Raw genomic sequence first — 23,703 nt, 5'->3', positions numbered from 1 at the left:
CACTGGGAGCCGCAACTCTACTTCTGTTTTTTTTTTTTTTTTTCCTATTTTCTGTTTTATTGCATTATAAAAATAATGCATTTATTTGGCATAGTAATCTAGGCTCCAAGATGAAATAAAAGTTCTGCGGCATAATGGTAAATTTTTTTTTTAAATGTGAAATATATCCTAACCAATACATACTAGCATCCTTATTAGGCCAGTCACCCACCACTTCTAGTTTTTGAGTGGTTAATTGGAGATAAGAGTCCAGGGGGTCTTTTCTGCCCAGGCTGGCTTTGAACCGAAATCTCCAGATCTCAGCCTCCAGGCATGAGCCACCGGTCCCTGTCTTAACACATTTTTAAAAAAGACACATGGGTGCTCACAATATTGTTTATCACCCACTGTTATAAAATAGTTCATGGGGAAGTGGTGCTGTGATTCAAGCGGTAGAGCACTCACCTTGAGCTGAAAAGCTGAGGGACAGTGCCAGGCCCAGAGTTCAAGCTCCATGACTGACAAAAAACAAAAAACAAACAAAAAAATAGTTCATGGGCTGGGAATGTGGCTTAGCAGTAGAGTGCTTGCCTAGCGTGCATGAAACCCTGGGTTTGATTCCTCAGTACCACATAAACGGAAAAAGCCAAAAGTGGTAGATAGAGTGCTAGCCTTGAACACAGAGAAGCTCAAGAACAGAGCCCAGGCCCTGAGTTCAAGCTCCAGGACTGGCATTAATTAATTAACTTATTAATTATTAATAAGTTAATTAATTAAAAAAGACATGGGCACTCACAATATTGTTTAAACTTTCTTTTTTTTTTTTTTCTGGGTCCAGTCATGGGGCCTGAACTCTGGGCCTGGGTGCTGTCCCTCAGCTCTTCAGCTCAAGGCTAGCACTCTACCACTTGAGCCACAGCGCCACTTCCAGCTCTTTTCTTTTTACTTATGTGGTGCTGAGGAATCGAACCCAGGGCCTTAGGCATGCAAGGCAAGCGCTCCACCTTCCCAGCTCTTTTTTTGTTACTATAAATATATTGATGGCAAGTACAGCTTATTGTTTCTGTAATTAATGTTTTTCTTTTTACAGTCTCTTCATCATGAGATTTCTTTGTATATTCAGCAACTAAGAATAGATATTGAAAAAGGAAAGCTTAATGACAACATTGCAAAACTTGAAAAGCAAATAAATAAAGAAAAGAAACTTATTCGTAGACGGAGGGTCAAGGGTCTCATCCAGCAACATGAGGTAAAAAAAAGTCTGTGTCCCCCACAATTTTGTCATTATTTTTGACATTTATCTTAAATTATTGTCTGTATCTCTAGCCTAAGATTAGGTCTAATTTCAAAATTGCTTTAAGCCCTCCCATCCCTAACGATTGTCATTTAGTTGGCTTCGGTTGTAATTAGTATCTTCTTAGTTTTTCAATAGTGAAGAAAGTGATTAAGTTAATAGTTCATGATGTCATGATTCCTACCCTAGAGCTGGGGCTTGAACGCAGAGCCTTTCACATGCTAAGCATGCCCTCTGTCCCACGGCTTTGCTCCTAGCCCTTGATTTCCTTGATATATCTCAGTGGCCTCTGTCCTGATATCTGCTCACTCCGCTGTCAGCCATGGTGGAATTTAGATGTTTTTAATCAGGGCACATGTCCTTGGCAGCATAGCTTTTGTAAGACTGAGTGCATCAGGATAGAAAGCAATTTGGGGACAGGTCTAGTGATCTTTTTTGGACTCTATCCTGTCTGATTGCTTTTATGTATTTGATAAAACAGGTCCTCTTTTCTTGTCTCTTGCACTATCTGCAGTTGTGGCTTTCCGTCTTATATAGATAAATGTTTTATGTGTGTGTGTGTGTGTGTGTTATACATACCACACATGCACATGTGTGTGTGCTCACACACAAATTGCCGGCTGTGGGACCTGAGCTCTGGGCCTGGGTGCTGTCCCTCAGCTCTTCAGCTCAAGGCTAGAGCTCTACCACTTGAGCCACAGTGCCACTTCCAGCTTTTTCTGCTTATGTGGTGCTGAGGAATCGAACCCAGGGCCTCATGCACGCAAGGCAAGCACTCTACCACTGAGACACCTTCCTAGCCCCGAATCCCCCTTTTTGTAGTCTTCAAAACTGTCCCCATACCATCTGTTATCTTAATGTTTGTATTTTCTTGTGGGGTAAGGAATGTGTCTGTCTCCATTGTGGCGGTGCTTAGTTCTTGCTTGTGGCTCCTCCATAGGGGTCTTTACCTCCAGTGAAATCTTTCCCATGAGAGGGTCAGGGACATGCATTCACTGTGTCTGAAGCTCACCCTGTCATCTCTCTCACTAACTGCTTCCTCATCTGTTGTGCATCACGGTATGAGAGACATGGCTCTCAACCCTCCCTACCCCCACAGATCTCCTCCTTTCTTCTCACTGTGCCTTAATGGAGATTATATCTGGCCTTAATGCCAGATTATATCTAGTCCCCTCCAGAATTTCTACTTTCTGATCCTCCCATGTCTACAACATTTTCTACCATCAAAGTTGTCCTTTTGAACCACAGATGTGTGTGGTATGCACATGCTGGTACTGAGCCTTGAATTCAAGACCTTGTAATTTTTTTTTTTTTGCCAGTCCTGGGGCTTGAACTCAGGGCCTGGGCACTGTCCCTGAGCTTCTTCTGTTCCAGGCTAGCACTCTACCACTTGAGCCACAGCACCACTTCCAGCCTTTTCTCTGTGTGGTACTGAGGAATAGAACCTGGGGCTTCATCCATGCTAGGCAAGCACTCAACCACTAGGCCACATTCCCAGCTCTTCAACTTACTCTTTTAGGCCTACTTTTCTGAGGAGAGTCTCCAGAGCCAGCTCCATCACCACATGGCTATGCTGAGGGCCTTGTACGAGGAGCTTACTCCACAGCAGAAACAATCAGAGGTGGAGACAGCACTCGAAGCTTATGAACAGAAAATAGACCGGCTTCTGCTCTGTGCTTCTGAGATCCACAAGACGTTGCAGTCCTTATCTGGTAGCACACTGGAAAGGCCGTGAGTAATTCCCAAGATTCGCCACTAATAATCAATCAGCACTAGGTAGCATTCATGTTCTTCTGGGTTCTGTGTTTCCCACTGTATTCTAATATGCAGTCTCTATTTGATCCTAGGGGGACCGTGACCCCAACGGACAGTATCACTAGTGAGGCGCCATTTGAAGAAGAGCAGCAGCCGTCAACTGAAAAGGTGTACAATGTGGATAAGGTGTTTCAGAAGCAAACTCAAACCTGGTTTTGGTGGCTCATGCCTGTAATCCTAGCTATTCAAGAGGCTGAGATCTGAAGATCACAGTTCAAAGCCAGCCCAGGCAGGAAAGTCAATGAGATGTTCATCTCCAACTAACCCCCTGAAAAGCTGAATGAGGAGTTGTAGCTCAAGTGGTAGAATGCTAGCCTTGAGAGACAAAGCTAAGTGACAGCACCCAAACCCTGAGTTCAAGTCCTAGTACTAGCAAAAAAAGGAAAAAAAAAGAAGAAGAAAGAGTAGATTCAGTGTAAAAGCCACGCAAGAATGGAGATGAGGATGCAGACAAGTGTAGATCTGTGAGGATGTGGACAAAGAACACATTATGAAGACTACTTGTCTGTGTTCTTTACAGGCTGAGCTTGGTCTGCACAGACACCTCCTGTCCATTAGGGTAGAGCTAATTCCTCATCCTTGGTCCAGGCATAGCCATGTTCGAACATTCTGAATTCTTAACATTAGGTCAGTTAGTATTTACTATAAGACCATATATTCCAACCTGCCAGTCAGAACCTCTAGGGAGGGAATAAGAAGCCTTTGTTTTAGCTGGATGCCAGTGGCTCATGCCTATCATCCTAGCTACTCAGGAGGCTGAGATCAGAGGATCACTGTTCAAAGCCAGCCAGGGCAGGAAAGTCCATGAAACTCTTTATCTTCAATAAACTGACCAGAAAAAGCTTTGGAAGTGGCACTGTGGCTCAAGTGATAAGAGTGCTGGGGTGAGCACAAAGAGGCTCAGGGACAGCACCCAGACCCTGAGTTAAAGCCGCAGGCCCAGCAAAAAATCCAAACCAAACAACAACCACAACAACAACAAAACCCCTTTGTAGATGTTTGTTTCTCCATGATAGACTTCTGTCTATGTGTTTTAGGGGACAGAAACTGAATGCAGGGTGTGTTACTTGTGAGGCTCTGTGTCACTTGAGCCACATCTCTGGTCCTCGGTCTACTTTTGATTGTGACCATGATGTCTTAAACAGGAAGTCCATTTGGAGGCTGATGGTATTCCCTATTTTTTAGTGTCAGTCCTTGGTCTTGAACTCAGGGCCTGGGCACTATCCCTGAGTTTTTTTGCTCAAGACTAGTGCTCTACCACTTGAGCCACAGCCCTACTTCTGGCTTTTTGGTGGTTAGTTGAAGATCAAACTCTCATGAACTCTCCTATCTAGTTTGCTTTTGGACTTTAATCTTCAGACCTCAGCCTCTTGAGTAGTTGTAATTACAGGTGTGAGCCACTAGTGCCCCAGCTTAGTAGTTTTGTTTGCTTCCTATTAGAAGGTGACACTCAGTTTAAGTCTATTCTGTCCTGTGGTCTCTGAACTAAGAAATCTCAGAGAAATTGTATCATCTCCTTGTTTGGGATGTTAACAATCAGAGATATATATAGCTTTTACAATTTGTTGAAGATACTATGTTTAGCCAGGCACCAGTGGTTCACAACTATAATCCTAGATAAATAGGAAGTGAAGATACAGAGGATCACAGTTTTAAAAAAAAAAAGTCCATGAGACTCTGATTCCAAAATAATCAGCAAAAGCTGGGCTGGAAGCCTGGTCAAGTGACAGAGTGACAGTTGAACAAGCAAGTGAAATGAGCAAAAGTCCTGAGTTCAAGTCCCACCATCAGAAGAAAAAAAAGGTATTAAATTTACCATTTTGTATATTTGCTTAGGAAATGGAAGCCATTCAGAATTTCAGCCTGGCATCAGAGATACAGCTTCAACAAGAAGCCAGCTCCATGGAGCAGCATGACAAAGATCACGATGTCTCTATGGGTAACTTACAAGACAGGTAAATGGATTCTTATTAAAGGACTGGGGGACGAGGGGGTGTTGGCAGTGGTTTGGGAGGAGCGTGGAGAGAAACAGCCACTAAAAATCTCCCATCAGTGAGAATGTGTTACACTTTTTTTTGTCTGTCGTGGGGCTTGAACTCTGGGCCTGCCTCAGCTTTTCAGCTCTACCACTGGAGCCACAGCTCCACTTCCAGTTTTCTGAGTGGTTTATTGGAGATAAGAGTTTCAAGGATTTTCCTGCTTGGGCTGGCTTTGAACTGTGTTCCTCAGATCTCAGCCTCCTCAGTAGCTAGGATTACAGGGCTTGAGCCACCTGTTACACTTTAAAAACAGTTTTATTCTCTCATCATATTTTTTTGCGTGTGGCCCTGTGAATTAACCAGAATTTTTCCAGGATTTCCTCATGTGCACTACTACACATGTATCTTCTATTTTTTTTTTTAAGTTAAGGGATGTTGCATTTAATTCTTTCTCAGGTATGATACACAAAAGGAAAACCTTGAAGTGCATCTGCAAAATGCCGAACTCAGGATTTCTTCTGAGCTTCCCGCTGAAGAGAGAGGGAGCGGTGGCTGTCTTCAGAGGAAACTGAGTGAGCTGCAGGTGAGCCCCAAGTTGTCTCTCTGATTAGAAAATAATTTTGCCATGTGTGTGGACATCACACACACAAGATGGTTTCCAGGAATTCTTTTCCTTCGATTGCATCTCTCTCCCTCCCCCTCCTTTTCCCTTCCTCTTCACGTTTTCTTCCTCCTCCTCCTTTTCTTCCTCCTCCTCCTTCTCTTCCTTCTCCTCCTCCTCCTCTCCTTTTTGTCTTTTCTTTTTCATCCTTTTTTTCCTCTTTCTCCTCCTCTTCTTCTCTTTCTCCCCATTCTCTTCCTCCTTCATAGTGCTGGAGCTTGAACTTAGGCACTCAGGAACTCAGCACTTGCAAGCAGATGCTCTACTGTTGAGCAATGCCTCCAACCTGGATTTCATTTTTTCCCAGTCCCAGAGCTTGAACTCAGGGCCTGGGCACTGTCTCTGAGCTTCTTTTTCTCAAGGCTAGCACTTGAACCACAGCACTACTTCCAACTTTTTCTGTTTATATGGTAGTGGGGAATTGAATCCAGGGCTTCATGCATGCTAGGCAAGCACTCTACCACTAGGTCTGGATTCCATTTCTACTGGATATCCCAGTCTGGATATAATTTCTAATGGATATCCTATTTGTGATTTTATTTTTGGCAGTGGTTGGGCTTGAATTCTGGACCTGGGCACTTGGTGATTTGTTTTCAAGTACCAAACCCAAGAAAGAGATTTTTGGTTCAGGATTCTAATTTATTGCATGATCAACCTCTGCTACTTCACATATTGTGGCTTATAGTTTTTGATTGTGCTGTGAACTTCAAATGAACTGATTAGAGACAATGTATTTGAAGGCATTTCAACATGATCCTGGGTTGCTCCCAAATTAATGAACTAGTTTACTGTGTGTGGTAGCAAACAGACAGTGATCGAAAGATGACTGAGGGTCTGAGGATTCAGTCCAGGTGGGGAAGTCCGTGAGACTCGTATCTCTAGGTAACTACTAAAAACTTGAAAGAGCAGCTGTGGTTCAAGTGGCAGAGCTAGCCTTGAACAGAAAAAGCTGGCAGTGTCCAGGTCCTGACTTCAAGACCTGTAGTGAGCTCTCTCTCTCTCTCATACACATTCTCTTTCTCATGTTTCTCTCTCTCTCTCTCTCTCACACACACACACACACACACACTAGCTGGCAAATAGAATATCTGTTCTCACATCAGTGTGTCTCTCTATCTAAGGGGACATGAGTTTAGATAACTTTGAAAGCCACACGACCACCTTCCCTAATTTCATTCGTGGGTCATTATTTTTCATAAAATAGTTAATTTGTTCACTGTTATAAAATATTTAATGGGCTGGTACAGTGCTTGCCTAGCATGCATGAAGCACTGGGTTGGACTCCTCAGCACCACATACACAGAAAAAGCCAGAAATGGTGCTGTGGCTCAAGTGGTAGAATGCTAGCCTTGAGCAAAAGAAGCTCAGGGACAGTGCCCAGGCCTTGATCTTAAGCTACAAGACTGACCAAAAAAAAGTTGGTTTGTTCATATCTAGATACGTTTTATATACAAACAAGCGTGTGTGTGTGTGTGTGTGTGTGTGTATGCGCCATTGTGTGTGTGTGTGTGTGTGTATGCGCCATTGTGGGGCTTGAAATCAAGGCCTGGACTCTGTCCTTGAGCTCTTTAGCTCAAGGATAGTGCTCTACCAGTTTGAGCCACAGCATTACTTCTAGTTTTCTGGTGGAGATAAGAGTCTCACAGACTTTTCTGCCCAGGTTGGCTTTGAACTTTGATTCTCAGATCTCAGCCTCCTGAGTAGGGGATTACAGGTGTGAACTGCTGGCACCTGGTGATATATTTTAAATATATATTTTCATGTGAAAATATGAGCTTGTTCCCATTGTTGGTGATCGTCTTGGTTTGTAAGAAAAGAAATAATGTACCTTTGACCCAGTAGTTCATAGATGAATTTATATGTTTCCTCTAGGTCTTGAAAATGGAAATGGATGCTCAGTGGAAAGAGTTTGAAGTCACTTCTCTGAAGTTAGAAAGTGAAGTGAGTGATGAAGAGAAGGCTGACATAGTTAAGGCCAGAGACAGATTAAAGGAAAAAGCAAACGCACTTCAGACGCCTCTTCATACCAGGTATATTTCTGAGATTTATTAATCGTGACATGAATAAACCTGCTAGAACTTCAGAGGTAATTTTTAAACTATTACTAGCCTAAGTTATTTAGTCATTGCAGCTATAAAAGAGGTTATTATTGTTAGTCAGTTTTTTGTCTCTCTAACAAAAATACCTGAGATAAGTGAACATAATAAAGGAGAAGATTTATTTTTGGCTCTCAGTTTCAGAGCTTTTGGTCCCTGGTTCCTTGGCCTTGTTATTTGGGGGGCATGCACATTATCTCATGACAGGAGGGACCTGGTGACTGGCGGGTGAATAGACATCCAGGAGCTGGGCTTCCCATTATCCCCTCAAAATTATGCTCCCAGTGACCTAAATTCCTTATTTTTTGCTAGTCCTGGGGCTTGAACTCTGACCTCGGTACTGTCACTGAGCTTCTTTTGCTCAAGGGTAACACTCTACCACTTGATCTTCAATGCTATTTCTGGCTTTTTCTGAGTAGTTAATTGGAGATAAGAGTCTCATAAACTTTGCTGCCCTGACTGGCTTCAAACCACGATCCTCAGATCTCAGCTTCTTGAACAGCTAGGGTTACAGGCGTGAGCCACTGGTGCCTGGCTGTGCTAACATTTTATTTTTAGTTGGGTCTCATAATTGCTGGGGAAACCAGTCTTTTGGCATTTTAGATCATACCGATCATGATAGACATTTTTCTTGAGTAACCATTTCCTGCTCTTGTTTAATTGTAAGTTATCTTCTGCTCTTTCCTTCATGGATGGCTTATTTCCCACCCAGAATTGAGTCTTTAGAGATGGCGCTGCAGTTTGTACTCCCATTAGAAGAGACATTCAAGCTGTGCAACTTGGAGCTGGCTGGGTTTGCAGTGACTGTAAATGAGTTTCTTCTTACTGATGCTGACGGCCTCTATCAATCCATGAAGGTAAGTAATTTTTCACAGTGTTATAGAATTACCAATTCCTCAGAGATTTACAATGCTTATGGGGTTATTGTTTTTTTTTTTTATCATATAGACTATAAACTATGGTAGAAAAGTCAATTATTTAGACTTATTTCTCAGTTTTCCAGTTCTTTGTAAGTTTGGAGATAAGTATCAAGGAATAATAATGGGATATTTTCATTGCCTTGAGTAAATACCTTCTTCAGGTATTGAACATCATATTAGATTCATAAGCTTAAATAGAATATTCTACTGTTTGTTTCACATCCTTTTTTTGTGTGTGTGCCAGTACTGGGGCTTGAACTCAGGGTTTCATGCTTTTACCTGGCTTTTTTGGTCAAAGTTGTTTCTTTACCACTTGAGACAAACATCTCCTTCCAACATTTTGCTGGTTAATTGGAGATTAGAGTGTCTGCCCAGTCTGGCTTTGAATTGCAATCCTCAGATCTCAGCCTTCTGACTAGCTAGGATTATAAGTATGAGCCATCTCCTCTTGGACAGATCTGGTCTTAAGTAAAAAATATTTTTCAGATTATAAAATAGATCTTGCCACTGTCTCTAATTATTTCCTTGGCATTATATTTCTTTAGAGGACTGACCATCAAGAAGGGTATCAGATAATGAAATGGTCCAGACATCTGTTCATTTATAATGGAATGCTTACTTATGTTGAAATTGTCAGTTTGGGTTAAACTCAGGAGCATTTTTTGTAGATGAATTCTAGTCATGTGGTGGGGATTTGTTTCCAGCATGCAAGTTTCTTTCTTCTGCCTCTGTCTTTTCAGCTTAATTTTTTTTAATTGTAGGATATCCAAGATTCTATTGCTTCACGCATCAAAATGTTTACCAAATTAGAAGAGCCAGACAACTTATTTTTAAAGCTGTTACACCCACTGGATCTGCATGAAATACAGGATATTATTCTGCAATGTAAAACACAACTGGAGACAGTGACCCATAAAGTCCAGATCCAACAAGATGCCCTGAAAGCTCTGGAAGACTTTTTATCTTCTCTAAGAACACTGGAGCTCTCTGTTGAACCTGTTACAGATCTTTCTGCCTCAGAGATAGAAGCAGTCCCCCAGAAGACTTGGACAGTACAAGATATACAGAGTGAAATTCATCCCATGAAAGAGGAAGCCAGGCTTTTGGACGACCGCTTGAAGATGCTTCATATAAATATGACAGAGGCTGATGGAGGCGAACATATCTCATGTGAGAAACTTCTTGATGTGCTGTCTGTGAAGTTATTAGAGGCACATGGCCACAGTGAACAGGAGGAACTTCCTGAGGAGAACAAATTGTTAGCAGCTTGTGCTTCCAGAAATGATGAGCTCTTTAAGAATATTCAAGATGTGCAGAGTCAGATTGGTAAAATTGGCCTAAAGGATGCTACTGTTCCTGCTGTCAAGCTTCGGTAAGAACAGATACTTTTCCAGCCAGAAGAACCTTCATATTTTCCTTTCTTTCTATTGCTATTTTATCTGACATTCTCTATTTGCTATTCCTAATCTTTTTTTTTTCCTGGTTGGTCGTGGGGCTTGAACTCTGGGCTTGGGTGCTGTCCCTGCGCTTTTCAACTCAAGGCGAGCGCTCTACCGCTTGAGCCACAGCGACACTTCTGGTTTTCTAGTGGTTTATTGGAGATAAGAGTCTCACAGACTTTTCTGCCCAGGCTGGCTTTGAACTGAGATCCTCAGATCTCAGCCTCCTGAGTTGGATTACAGGTGTGAGCCACCGGCGCCTGGCTTCTTCTTCTTCTTTTTTTTTTTTTTTTTTGATTGGGTCATAGGGCTTGAACTCAGGACCTGGGAGCTGTCCCTGAGCTCTTTTGCTCAAAGTTAGTGCTCTACCACCTTGAGCCACAGCTCTACTTTCGGTTTTCTGATCATCAGTTGGAGATAAGAATCTCAGTCATTTCTGCCTGGGATGGCCTCCTGAATAGCTAAGATTATAGGCATGAACCACCAGCACCTGGCTAAATTTCCTTTTTTACTGCAGTGATACCTCTACAAAAATGTTCCCTATTTTTTTTTCTTTTCTCAAGGAAAGTGTGTCTTCTCCCTGATCTGCATTACTTCAAAGTTCCCTGTGCTCCTCTGTGTTGATGTGGAGTTATCATAGGGACAGAAACCTGGCAGGCCCCCACACATTTGCTATTAAAGGAACAAGTGGAGGCAGATCCCTGACCCCATCTTGTCCTCATCTTGTACTTCCTTAGTGATTTGGTGTCCTCCTTTCCAACAGTATTACAGAGGGAAGGGGCAGGAAGCTAGGTCCAAGAGGCAAGCTAAGATGGGTGGTCTAGAAACTTAGAATTGGCAGCCCTAGCCTTAATCTAGCTGTTTAAGCAGCTGAGATCTGAGGATTGCAGTTCAAAAGCCAGCCGGGGCAGGAAAGTCTATTAATCTCCAATTAATACCAGAAAACCGGAAGTGGTGCTGTGGCTCAAAGTGGTAAAGCATTAGCCTTGAGCACCCAGGTTGTAAATTCAATCCCCATAACCAACAACAACAACAGAAAACAAAAAAGGAATTGGCAGCCTTCTCTGTCTTGGATACTGTTTTTGTTTCTGGCTGTTTTTTTTTTGAGGTAGTAGACTTTGAACCTTGGATTTCACACCTGCTAGGCAGGTACTCTGCCACTTCAGCCCTGCCCCATTCTTTTTGCTTTTTTTAAAGTTTGTTTTTCAGACAAGGACTTTGCTTTTGCCTGGGTGAGCCTCAGCTTGCAATTCTCTTTCGTCTGCCTCTAGAGTAGCTGGGATAATAGGTGTGCACCATGTTTACTCCTCACCATGCCGTGCTTTCTTTGCCACACACATTCACACAGGTGCTCTCTATTTTCCCCTTGCATGCCTGTGAACGTTTCACAAATATGTTCTGTGTATGGTTTTGTATTTATCATATTTATTTAAACTACCTAATCAAGTTGAGCATGGTGGCTCACTACTGTAATTCTCACTACTTGGAGCTAGAGATTGGTGGATCATGATTTGAGACTAGCTCTGGCAGTAAAGTTCCACAAGATTCCATCTCAACCAATGGATGGGCTCAGAGGCCATTCCATTCATTCCCATATCATTCTAGCTGTGGGAGAAGCAGTTTTAGAGCTCAAGTGATAAGAGTATCTGCCGGGCAAGCATGAGGCCCTGAGTTCAAACCTTAGTACTACCAATATATGTCATATATCTAGATCTGTATGTATATACACACATATATATATGTTTTATATGATATAATGAGAATAAAAATAAATAAACCATCCCCTTTCCCAAAGAAAAACCCAAACCCAAAAAGCAAATTAGCATTCTAGAAATGCATAGAGCCTCCCCACTTCTGTATTAGGAATGGGCGTTTTAGACCTTACCTCATGAGGTCAAAGTAAAACTAGTATATTCCCCCAAATTCCTGTATTTATGTCAAACCAAATGGTTTCACAATGTGCTAATAAACGTTTCTTACCCACAATCAAGGAAAAAGTCATTACTCAGGCTGGACGAGGAGCTAGAGGGCTATGAGGAAGAGAAGAAAATGCTACAAGAAATGGCTAACTCTCTCCCACAATTCCAAGATGGCCGAGAGAAATCTCTGAATCAGAAGTGCCACAGTACAGTGCTGCTGTGGGAGAGCACCAAAGCTTCTGTCACAGAATGGTAAGGGCAGTAACTCCCTTCAGAAATGGAATAGGTGTCTATATACCACGAATATTTTGAAAAGGTTTGTGGGAAACACAGCACTGGCCCTGCCTGAGGGGCAAACGCGAGTACCATTTTCCACACTGGAACGCACAGGGGGATACAGGGGTGAGTGCGTGGTGTGAAGCTCAGGGCAGCCCCCCTCCCCTTCATTTCTACATGGCCTGTGTGCTCTGGGTGTCTCAACTTCTCCTTGGACTTCCCATGGTCCTCTCCCCACCCTCTCTTAGGATCCTAGCTGATACACTTCCTGTGTTCCACAGGAACCTGAGAAGACAGACAATGAGACAAAGCCTGCCTCTGGCTTTCATCTACTTTATTTTACCGTCTACAAAGCACCTAATCTAGAATTAGTAAACATTCCCATAAGCAAGCTGCTAGGGATGCCTTAGTTGTCTTGTTTCACTTTATTTATTTTGTTTTGTTGGTATGTGCATTTTTTGTGTTTTACTTTTCCTGGTTGTGGGTATTGGACTCGGGGCCTGGGCACTGTCCATGAGCTTTTGTGCTCTAGGTTTCCACTTTGAGACACAGCAGAACTTCTGATTTTTCTGGTGGTCAATTGGAGTTAAGTCTTATGGACTTCCCTGCTTGGGTTCGCTTTGAACTGTGATCCTCAGATCCCAGCCTCCTGAGTAGCTAGGATTACAGGTGTGAGCCACCAGTGCCTGACTCGCCACTACCAGTTTTTGAGTGGTTAATTGGAGATAAGTGTCTCATGGGGACATTTCTGCCTGGGCTGGCTTTAAACCACCATCCTCAGATCTCAGCCTCCTGAGTAGCTAGGATTACAGGCGTGATTCACCAGTGTCCTGGCTGCATGTGTATTCTGAGACAAGAGTCTCACCTTGTAATTTTGGTTGGCCAAAGTTAAAGGTTGGCTTTGAGCTTACTATGTAGCTCAGCCTGTCCGTGAATTCCAGATCTTCCTGTCTCTTGTTCCCAAAAGCTTCCGAGATCACAGGAATGTGCCACCATATATAGCCATACTATTTTCCAAGTACTGCTTTTGGTTAATGATGCAATTGAAATGAGGGTTATAAATTCTGTATTTCTCTCTAGAACTTCCTGTTAACTTTTTATTGTTGATTCAGTGGCAGTGCTAACTTGGTGATTATTTCTACTATCTGACTGCCAGATAAATATATGTGTGTCATTAATCTTAAGATATGTGGATAAAGAACCATTAGAAGGAAAGTCTTTTATGACGTAATAGTTATTATTGTAAAATATATAGGAAAATAATATTTTCTTTTAATTATTAGATACTTATTTCACTTTTTTTTCCCATCGTAGTCTTGAACAATGTGAGAGAGTATTGGAACTCTTAAAACAGTATCAGAACTACAAAAGTGTTTTGACAACTTTGATTCAGAAAGAAGAGAATGTCTTCTCCCTGCAGCCTTCTTACATGGGAAAGGACAACCTGAAGAAAAGGATAGCAGAGGTGAGCCCCTGGCCCAAGATTGAAAACTCCACTCCACAGTCCACACATGAGGCTGAGAGGGAAGAGGGTTTTAAAACTGAAATCACTGTGGAAACTTGGTTTAAAAGAAATTACTGGGCTGGGAATGTGGCTTAGTGGTAGATGCTTATGAAGCATGCATGAATCCCTGGGTTGGATTTCTCAGTACTACATAAACTGAAAAGACCAGAAGTGATGCTGTGGCTCAAGTGATAGAGTACTAACCTTGAGCATAGAGAGGCTCAGGGACATAATCCAGGCCCTGAGTTCAAGGCCCATGACTGGCAAAAAAAAAAAAGAAAAATCTTAGTTCCTAGCTACTCAGGAGGCTGAGATCGGAGAATCACAGTTCAAAGCCAGCCTGGCCAGAACAGTCCATAAGACTCTTACCTCTAATCAACTAACAAAAAATAAGTCGAAAATAGAGTTGTGGCTAACTTTGAGCAAAAAAAAAAAGCTGAGGGAAATCACAAGGCCCTGAGTTTAAGCTCCACTACTACCATCTCACCTCCCCAAAGAGAAACTACTTAGTAACTCTATTTTAACAGATATCTAAGAAATTATATAGCCAGGTGCTAGTGGCTCACACCTGTAATCAGGAGGCTGAGATCTGAGGATCTGAGGGTCACTGTTCAAAGCCTTTCCCCAGGAAAGTCTGTGAGACTCTCATATCCAATTAACCATCAGAAAACCGGAAGTGGTATTGTGGCTCAAAGTAGTAGAGTGCTAGCCTTGAGCAAAAGAGATCAGGGGACCGTGCCCAGGCTCTGAGTGCAAGCCCTATGACTGACCTCCCGCTCTCAACTGTTCTTTATTACCAGTCAGTTAAAAGCAGGCCGCCCCTGGTTGGTCACTGGTTGCTGGGTGATTTTGATGCTGGGTCCTTGGTTCCCAGCAGCTCAGGGGAATAAAGTGGTGTGGGGAAAATGATGGGTGACTTTTCTGTCACGCAGTGTGAGCTTGACTTCCTGGTTACTCTGTCTGTGGAGCCTCACCAGTCTCAGCTCCACCTGCTAAAGAAAGTATCTGTTTTGGACACTAGATGTCATTATTTCCTAGGATTGTGCAGGAGAATGACACCGGAAAGAATGTGCCATACCTCCCTGTGTGCAGCCCTCTATTAGGAACTTGCTTTTCCTCTGTGTTCAGAGCAATGAGCTCAGGCATGACAAACCTGGTGGTAGAAAAGCATTTAGATTTCTTAGACATGGGCACAATGAAGTGGAAATGTAAATAAATGACGTCTTTCAGATAATTTGGTCTCCATCTAGAATTATTCACCTACCCTTCCAGCAACACCCAGAGTGTCAAGAATAGTCCTTGTTTGGATCCCACCTTCTCAGCTGTGTTGGAGCTGCCTAGCCAGCAGTGATGACCCTGCTTGGGCGTCAGGGTGCAATAGGTGACCATGGGGCTGGCTCTCTATTGGCCTTCATGAAGGAGACCACAGGCTCCCGAGTGGAGAGTGCGTTGGAACTTCTCTGAGATGACGTGGCTGCCTCCCTGAAACAGAAGCAGCTCATGGTGTGCCTGGTTGTTGGCTGGGATGTTCTGTCCTTGAGCCACTAGCCTAAAGGAGGTTCTGGGATCATTTTCACAGATCATCACAGATCCCCTGGGCTTGAGTCTACCCTCTGTTGTGCCCCCAACACGCTTTACCCTCTGTTGTGTCCCCAACACAACTTTACTTTCTGTTAGTAGTAGCAGAACGCAGCCATTGTTGATTTGGGAGGTACATTGTCAATCTCCTAGCAGAGGCATCTAGATCCAGGGTCTGGAACTTAACATATTGTGTGTGTGTGTGTGTGTGTGTGTGTGTGTGTGTGTGTGTGTGTGTGTGTGTGTGTATTACTGGGATTGGAACTGAGGGCCTCATGCTCTTTCTTAGCTGTCCCTCTACCATGTGAAACACAGTTCCACTTCCAGCTTCTTGTCTTGAGATCCTAAGATCTCAGCCTTCTGAGTAGCTACGATTTCAGGTATGAGCCACCTGACTGAACTTACAGTGATTTTTCTCCTTTACCCTCTATCCTCCCAACCTCTCCTTCTCAGCTTAACTCATTTGACCCAGTATCAAATTCTATCCATTTTCTGCAAACAGAATATTTTCTTATGATTGAGTAATGTTTTATAGGTTAAATTTTTTTTTTCTCTACCTTTTTTGGTGCTGTAGATTGACCCTAGGGCCTGGTACCTGCTAATCATGAGCTCTACCCAGTCCTTTCTGTAGTTCCCTATTATATAACATGAAGCTTTAATGCCTTCTCATTTCAACATTAATTCTACCCATGGATAGTTCAAAGAATGTGAGGTTTTAATAAATTATTCCTATGTCTAGTCTTCATATTTATCTGTCCATAATATTTTAGCAGTAACTTTTGCTTCACTATACCCCATATACACAAAATTATTTATTATACATTTTAATTTTTACATAATAGTGGGAAATATAGTGGGTAAATATTTTCAGTAACTAGAATGGCATATGGTTTAATTATGGAAATCCTTGAGAGAAACACGGTGATCCTGGATTTCACTGTTGTTGTTTTGGTTTTTTTGTTTGGAAATTGTAGTAAATGAAATCAGCCTCACACTTGCTAAGCAAGCTTTCTCACACTTGAGCCATGCTCCAGTCTCTAATGGTTATTCATAAGAAATAAATTGAAAACAAATATTTTTTTTTAAAAAATAGACAAAAAGAATTATATTTAAACCTCACTAGGAACTCCCAAAGGACACCCAGCTCCTCAGTTGGGTCGCTTTTTTTTTGCCTGTTACAACCTCATCTTCACTAAACTGCAGATTGCTAGCATGAATTGACCATTCCACCCTTTTAGAAAACACTTGGATCACCCTATTCAAGATCTTCCAAAAACTTTCTGCCATTTGATCAAATATTTCACTCCTAAGAAATAGAGGCAGTCCTTAATACCAAATACCTAAATGTTTATTGCAACACTTTACAGTTTTGCTGGTTGCCTTTATCTTCAGTGTTTTGATTAGCCTCGCATCTTGTGTGTCCATTGAGTGACTTGCTTCTGGACTCAGAAAACCCAGAAGCCATACAGACCAAATATAAATAATAGTATTATGTGTGTTTGAGGTTTATGGCTCACACCTACAATCTTAGCTACTCAGGAGGCTGAGATCTGAGGATTGGGGTTTGAAGCCTGCTCTGGCAGAAAAGCCCATGAGACTTTTAATCAGCAAAAGACTAGAAGTGGAGGTGTGGCTCAAGTGGCAGAGCCCCAACCTTGAATGAAAAAACTAAGTGAGAGTTTGAGGCAAGCCTAAGTATCAGCACAGTAAATAAATAGATAAATCAGTAGATAAACGAGTTTTATGATTTAAATAGCTTTAAGGAATGTATAACAATAAAGGACTTTCTCATTTTATTGAGACTATATCTAGTATAGTGTCCTTCATACACATATAGCTTACATATCTATTAAAATACATTACTTTGTGGAACAGTCTTGAAGTTTTAGCACAGAAGCTTAGATCTTTTCACAGAGTTTTTTAAAAAGGAAATCTAGTCGTGATCATTAAAAAAATTTACAGTTGGGCTCTAGTAGCTCAATCCTGAAAGCCTAGCTGCTCAGGAGGCTGAGACCTGAGAATTGCAGTTCAAATCTGGCCTGGGCAGGAAAGTCCCTGAGACTCTTACCTTTAATTAAGAAAACTTGAAATCCCACAAGAAAATGGGAGTGGAGCTGTGGCTTAAAGTGATAGGGTACTAGCCTGGAGCAAACGAGCTCAGGGACAGTGCTCAGGCCCTGAGTTCAAACACCATGACCAACAAAGATAGAAAAAAAGGAAGAAAGAAAGAAAGTGGGCTGGGAATGTGGCCTAGTGGTAGAGTGCTTGCATAGCATGCATGGAGCCCTGGGTTCAATTCCTCAGTACCATATACATAGAAAAAGCTGGAAGTGGTGCTGTGGCTCAAGAGGTAGAATGCTAGCCCTGAGCTTAAGAGCTCAGGGACAGCACCCAGATCCAGAGTTCAAGCCCCATGACCAACAATAAATAAATTTTAAAAAGATGAAAGAAAGAGAAAAGGAAGAAAACTTCCAGTTATTTGGTGATAACTTAGGACTGTTTGCGCACACAGTCAGTTACTTCATCTTCCTGGTGTTTTGGCCCGGTGACCCATATGTGGTACCACTGAGTATGTTTGTCCTTCAACATCACCAGAACCTGGATGTTTAGCTAGGATACCGTGCTGAATTTCCACTCTCTTTAATAAAAGACAAATGCAAAAGAAAGACCAAAAGGCTAGAATGACAGAGCATCACTGTTTGGGAAATGGCAGTGTGGGAGTGACCCCCTCCCATTCACCCCAGGCGCCCAATGTAGGACAAAGTCACTGTTTCCTCCGGTGCTAGAAGCACCTGCCATCCTCTCTGTCTTCCTCACTCAGTGCTCCACTGTACCAGTACAGCAAGAAGGTTCTCTGCATGTAGAAGAAGTACAGCGTTATGCTTATGTGCTATCTATGCCAATATATCAAAAACATCTTTCCTTTTTTACAGATTGAAACTGTCAAACAAGAATTCAATGAGCATTTAGAAGTGATAGACAAGATAAACCAGATCTGCAAAAACCTTCAATTTCATCTAAACAAAATGAAAGCCTTTGAAGAGCCTCCTTTTGAAAAAGAGGCTAATGTCCTTGTGGATAGATGGCTTGATGTAGGTGGTAATTTAATTGGTTGCAACTTCTCTTTTGTAAACAATTGAACTGGTACTTTTTGAATGTGTCTTTAATATTTTTATATAATTGGAAAATTAAACTATAGTCATTGTAAAAAAATGTTTGAATACTACAAAGTTTAAACTTAATAATTAACTTTACCCCAGAGTTAGGCAGTACTAACAATTGAGTTTGTAATCTTCTAGGTATAGAAGAAGTACATAGTTATTTAATACCTTAGGATGGTGATTTTTTTCAACTATATACAGCATACATTTTTGGTTGGGCAAAAATGATATCTTTATGAAGTACAAACTAAGAATTTATCTGTGGTTTGTTTTTCCATCTTCATTCTAAAAGATTTTTTTTAAAAATAATGTAGTTTAGATATCAGGAATACTGTTGCTTTTATTTTTTATTTATTATTTTTTATTTTTTTATTTTGGGTCCGGTCGTGGGGCCTGAACTCTGGGCCTGGGCGCTGTCCCTCAGCTCTTCAGCTCAAGGCTAGCGCTCTACCACTTGAGCCACAGCGCCACTTCTGGCTTTTTTCTTTTTGCTTATGTGGTACTGAGGAATCGAACCCAGGGCCTCATGCATGCAAAGCAAGCACTCTACCACTGAGCCACCTTCCCAGCCCACTGTTGCTTTTAATTGCATGTATATTTACAAAGTTTGGTGGGTTTTGTTTTTGTTTTAGTCACTTAAGTGACTGTTATTGGTAAATAAAGCAACTCACTCAGCTGCTTATGGTAAACTTTAATTTTAAAACTGTTGTTTGATTGAAATGATGGTTCTCACATTTTTTCACCTGTCTGAATTCCTTCGGATTTAAATTATGGTAGATGAATGAGAAGACAGAAGAGCACTATGAGAAGCTTGGCCGAGCTCTGGCTTTGTGGGACAAACTTTTTAATTTGAAAAACATCATCGATGAGTGGACTGAAGAGGCTTGTCAGCAAATGGGATCGAATCAGCTGACTGAAGAGGAAGGAGAAAGATTGAAGGTGACTCAGTAGAAATAGAATAGAGGCTCTGCCTGTACACTGCCGACATTTGAGGACCAAAATTACTTTCTTGGGGCAGGGTAGAAAAATCTAAAGGAATTTTTTTTTTCATCCTTCCTTAAGAAGGAGCCAACCTCTACCACTCCCTTTGTGATATCTAGGATGATGTACATAGTTGTGTGGGTTTTTTTTTTTTTTTGGTGGTACCTAGGATTTGAACTTTGGGCCTTGGGCTTCCTAGGCAGGTGCTCTACCACTGAGCCATAGTTCCAGCCTAGAGTGGACACTATTAATCTAGGATTCACAAAAAAAACAAAGGGATTCATGGATAAGATGACCTTGGATGGGGGAATGATACACCTTTCCTTTCACAAGTGTCTCTATGGTAGTATTTGTTTTAATTGTGAATATAGACAACGCACATACACATAGACACGTTCATGTTTGTGGGTAAAATACCATTATTTGTAACTTAGTTACCAAGAAAATCACAAAACAGTGTTAGATCTTTATTCATTTGTTACAACTGCTATTCTATGGCTACTTTGAAAAGATAGGATTTAGCAGCCCTGGCGCTACATTAGGTAATTGTATCCAAAAACATGAATTCACATATATACTACAAATTATTTGTAATATTTTGATAGCTATAACTATATTTTCACTATAACTGATATTTTGATAACTACAGTGAGCATAAGACTAGTTATGACAACAAATAATATGATACAAAATCTTTGATAATTATAATTGTTTACGTCTTTTCTTTCTTTCTTTTCTTTTTTTTTTTTTTTTGTCGGTCATGGGGCTTGGGTACTGTGACTGCGCTCTTCAGCTCAAGGCAAGCGCTCTACTGCTTGAGCCACAGCGCCACTTGCGGTTTTCTAGTGGTTTATTGGTGATAAGAGTCTTATGGAGTTTCCTGCCTGGGCTAGCATTTAACCGTGATCCTCAGATCTCAGTCTCCTGAGTAGTAAGGATTACAGGCATGAGCCACCAGCGATGGCTCCTCTTTTCTTTCTGTTCTATTTTCAAATAATATTACACAAAAGACCCTTAGGTTTCACCAAATTGCCATAGGGGTAGCTAGTACTAAAAGGGTAAGAATTCCTAACAGAAGCTACACCCCAAGGACAAGGGCTGAAGGAGACTTTTTCTTAAAGGGCCAGATCATTAATATTCTGTATTTTCTCAGCTCCTCAACCATGATGTTGTATCAATAAAACTGATTGATAGTCAATACACAGATCATTGAAAGTTGATGGGTGTTGATAAGACCTACTGCTTAGCCAGCCCAAGGCCTGTGCCTGATCTTCACTGAAAAACCCAAACCAGTAAAAAGAAAAACAAAAACCAGTTCTCAGTCCCTCAGAAATGAAGCAGCCTCACGAAAGGATTATAGAAAACACAAGACTGGGTGTCCTTGTCTTTTAGAGAGCCCTCCCTGCAAGAAAGCTGATTTAAAAAACAAAATGAAAAGAATCTGTAATCTCAGGTTTTTGCATTTGGAAAGAATCAGAGTTGTCTGTTTTAACTCTGAAAATAATTCTTTCTGGGGCTGTGTATGTAGCTCAGTGATAGGACAAAGAGTTTACAGCTGAGTTCAATTCCCCAGTTCTCCTCCCCCCTCAAAAACAAACTTGTTTTTCTATATATGATTAGCTTATATCATACAAAAACCATCTTCCTAGGTCAAAAAACATTGAAATATTGGCAGATATATGTGGTTCAGTGCACTATAAAAGTTTATGTGTGTGTGTACACGAAATTGATGTTTCAAACCTAATTTTCTGTAAAAAAAAATTTTTTTTTTGTCTGTCTTGGGGCTTGGACTCTGGGCCCAGGTGCTGTCCCTCAGCTCTTCAGCTCAAGGCTAGCTCTCTACTACTTGAGCCACAGTGCCACTTCTGGCTTTTTCAGCTTATGTGGTACTGAGGAATTGAACCTAATGCCTCATGCATGCAAGGCGAGCACTCTACCACTGAGCCAACTTCCAAGCCCTAAAAGTTTTGCTCTCTTATTTACTTTTTAACTTGCATGTTTATTTTTTATACGTTTGGGGAAAAGTCTTCAAAGTGGGCAGTGATTTCTAGTTTCCTGGATAATTAGGATAATTCTAGAGTGAAACTATGATCCTCTGAGTGAAAGTGAGACATCTCTAAGGATCCTTTAACATTTTCTTGAAATACAGGTTATTTAAAAGCCTGACGTTAGGGCTGGGAAGGTGGCTCAGTGGTAGAGTGCTTGCCTTGCATGCACGAGGCCCTGGGTTCGATTCCTCAAAACCAGATAAGCAGAAATAGCTGGAAGTGGCGCTGTGGCTCAAGTGGTGAGCAGTAGCCTTGAGCTGAAGAGCTGAGGGACAGCGCCCAGGCTCAGAGTTCAGGCCCCATGACTGACCAAAAAAATAAATAAATTAATTAATTAAAAATCTGAAGTTAGAGATAATCAAGCAGTTAGCCCATGGGTCAATTTTTGCCAAAATTGTGTTTGCAACTGAGTGTCCATTCACATGTCTGAGAATTTGTAATACTTTGCTTAGGTTCTCTATTGTCCTCAAAACAGAAGACACTTGTGTTTCTAATTCACAAGACTGTCAAAAAAGACTGGTTGCCCGTCGTTCACGCCTGTAATCCTAGTTATTCAGGAGGTCTAAGATCTGAGGATCCTGATTCAAAGCCGGCCCCAGCAGGAAAGTCCATGACATTCTTATTTCTGGTTAACCACCATAAAACTGGAAATGACACTGTGGCTCAAAGTGGTAGAGTGCTAGGCTTGAGCATGAAAGCTCAAGGTATTCAGGCCCTGAGTTCAAGTCCCACGACTAACAAAAACACAAAAACAAGCACTTAAGTGAAATTCCACAGCACTCTGTTTCTGTAGATTAAAATTTTATGAAAATTAGCCATGAAGTAACAAGATATATTCCTTTAAAATGTGTTTTAGGATGTGTTACAAGCCCATGAAGAAAAAACTTTGGAATTTTCTAGAAGAGTGACTGAAATACAGTTCCTGCTTCAGAGTAGTGAAAAACCACTTGAATTGCAGGTACTAGCGTTGTTGTTTTGAATTTCAGAGTATCAAACTGTAATCTCAGTTTTTTGCCTATGCGGATTTTTAAAAAAATTGTTGTTTGTTTGTTTTGAGTCAGGTCTGCTTTTATAACAGGCTAGCCTCAAACTAATAATTTCCCTGCCTCTGCCTTCCTAACACTGGGATTATAAGCATATGCTACCACTCTTGGTCCCACCAAGGGTTTAATACCCAGTATAGGTAATAAAATGTGCTCTGTGCTTAGCATGGCTAACGTACTTTGCATTTTTCTTTCTCCTTTCACTCAGGACAGGCTGTTTATATAGAGAGGGGAAAATGGTGGTTGTGTTTTCCATTTAAAGCGACCGTGATTCCCCATGGAACCATGTGTTGGGTATAGGAAGGATAAGACCCAGGTGGGCCTAGGTGTACTAACTGGAGATGGAGAAAGAGCCATCGCCTGTGTTGGATGGAGAGATTGGTCTGTGTTTCATTTGCTTCACTGTGGTTGAACGCACCCTTGGTAGGCAGAGTGTGTTGGTGCCATCCTGGCCATACTGCCTACATGACCTTTGTGCTCTTAGAGAGGTTGCCTGACCGTCTCAGCCTGTGTTTTATACATGAAGTGCTTACCACAGTGCCGTGTACATAAAACATTATCATGGCCAGCCAGCCGGGGATGGTGGTACAGGGCTATGGGCCTGCTACTTGGGATGTCAGGCGGGAGTTTGAAGCCAGCCTGGGCTGTGTGTGTGGAGACACTCAGAAAACAATGTGGAATATGCAGGGTTTTTTTTTTTCCTGTATGTTTTTATCTCATTTATGCTTGTCTGCCTGCCTTCCTTTCTCTCTCTTCTTTGTTTGGTTCTTTCCTTTTTTTTGGTCAGTCATGGGGCTAGAACTCTAGGCCTGGACGCTGTCTCTGAACTCTTCAGCTCAAGGCTAGCACTCTACCACTTGAGCCACAGCGCCACTTCTGGCCTTTTCTGTTTATGTGATGCTGAGGAATCGAACCCAGGGCCTCATGTATGCAAGGCAAGCGCTCTACCACTGAGCCACCTTCTCAGCCCTCTTCTTTCTTTTTTCTTTCTTTCTCTTTCTTTCTTTCTT

The 23,703-nt window shown here is 41.7% G+C and overlaps 1 protein-coding gene across 1 annotated transcript in view; it reads left to right on the top strand.

Moving 5' to 3' along the window:
- Window positions 1–23,703, top strand: part of Syne2 (spectrin repeat containing, nuclear envelope 2) — a 282,755-nt gene that overhangs the window by 98,825 nt on the left and 160,227 nt on the right. Inside the window, exons 20-32 of the mRNA XM_013013810.1 lie at window positions 1,070–1,228; window positions 2,793–3,004; window positions 3,121–3,196; window positions 4,925–5,043; window positions 5,524–5,650; window positions 7,601–7,758; window positions 8,537–8,681; window positions 9,506–10,116; window positions 12,175–12,354; window positions 13,693–13,843; window positions 18,394–18,552; window positions 19,399–19,560; window positions 22,507–22,608. Coding sequence (XP_012869264.1) covers window positions 1,070–1,228; window positions 2,793–3,004; window positions 3,121–3,196; window positions 4,925–5,043; window positions 5,524–5,650; window positions 7,601–7,758; window positions 8,537–8,681; window positions 9,506–10,116; window positions 12,175–12,354; window positions 13,693–13,843; window positions 18,394–18,552; window positions 19,399–19,560; window positions 22,507–22,608 — 2,361 coding nt within the window. The remainder of the gene's footprint in view (window positions 1–1,069; window positions 1,229–2,792; window positions 3,005–3,120; window positions 3,197–4,924; window positions 5,044–5,523; window positions 5,651–7,600; window positions 7,759–8,536; window positions 8,682–9,505; window positions 10,117–12,174; window positions 12,355–13,692; window positions 13,844–18,393; window positions 18,553–19,398; window positions 19,561–22,506; window positions 22,609–23,703) is intronic.

This window comes from Dipodomys ordii, unplaced genomic scaffold (genome assembly GCF_000151885.1).
Source record: "Dipodomys ordii isolate 6190 unplaced genomic scaffold, Dord_2.0 Scaffold2, whole genome shotgun sequence".
NCBI classification, from domain to species: domain Eukaryota; kingdom Metazoa; phylum Chordata; class Mammalia; order Rodentia; family Heteromyidae; genus Dipodomys; species Dipodomys ordii.
The sequence above is the reverse complement of the archived record's forward strand: the minus strand, read 5'-3'. Positions and strand labels throughout refer to the sequence as shown.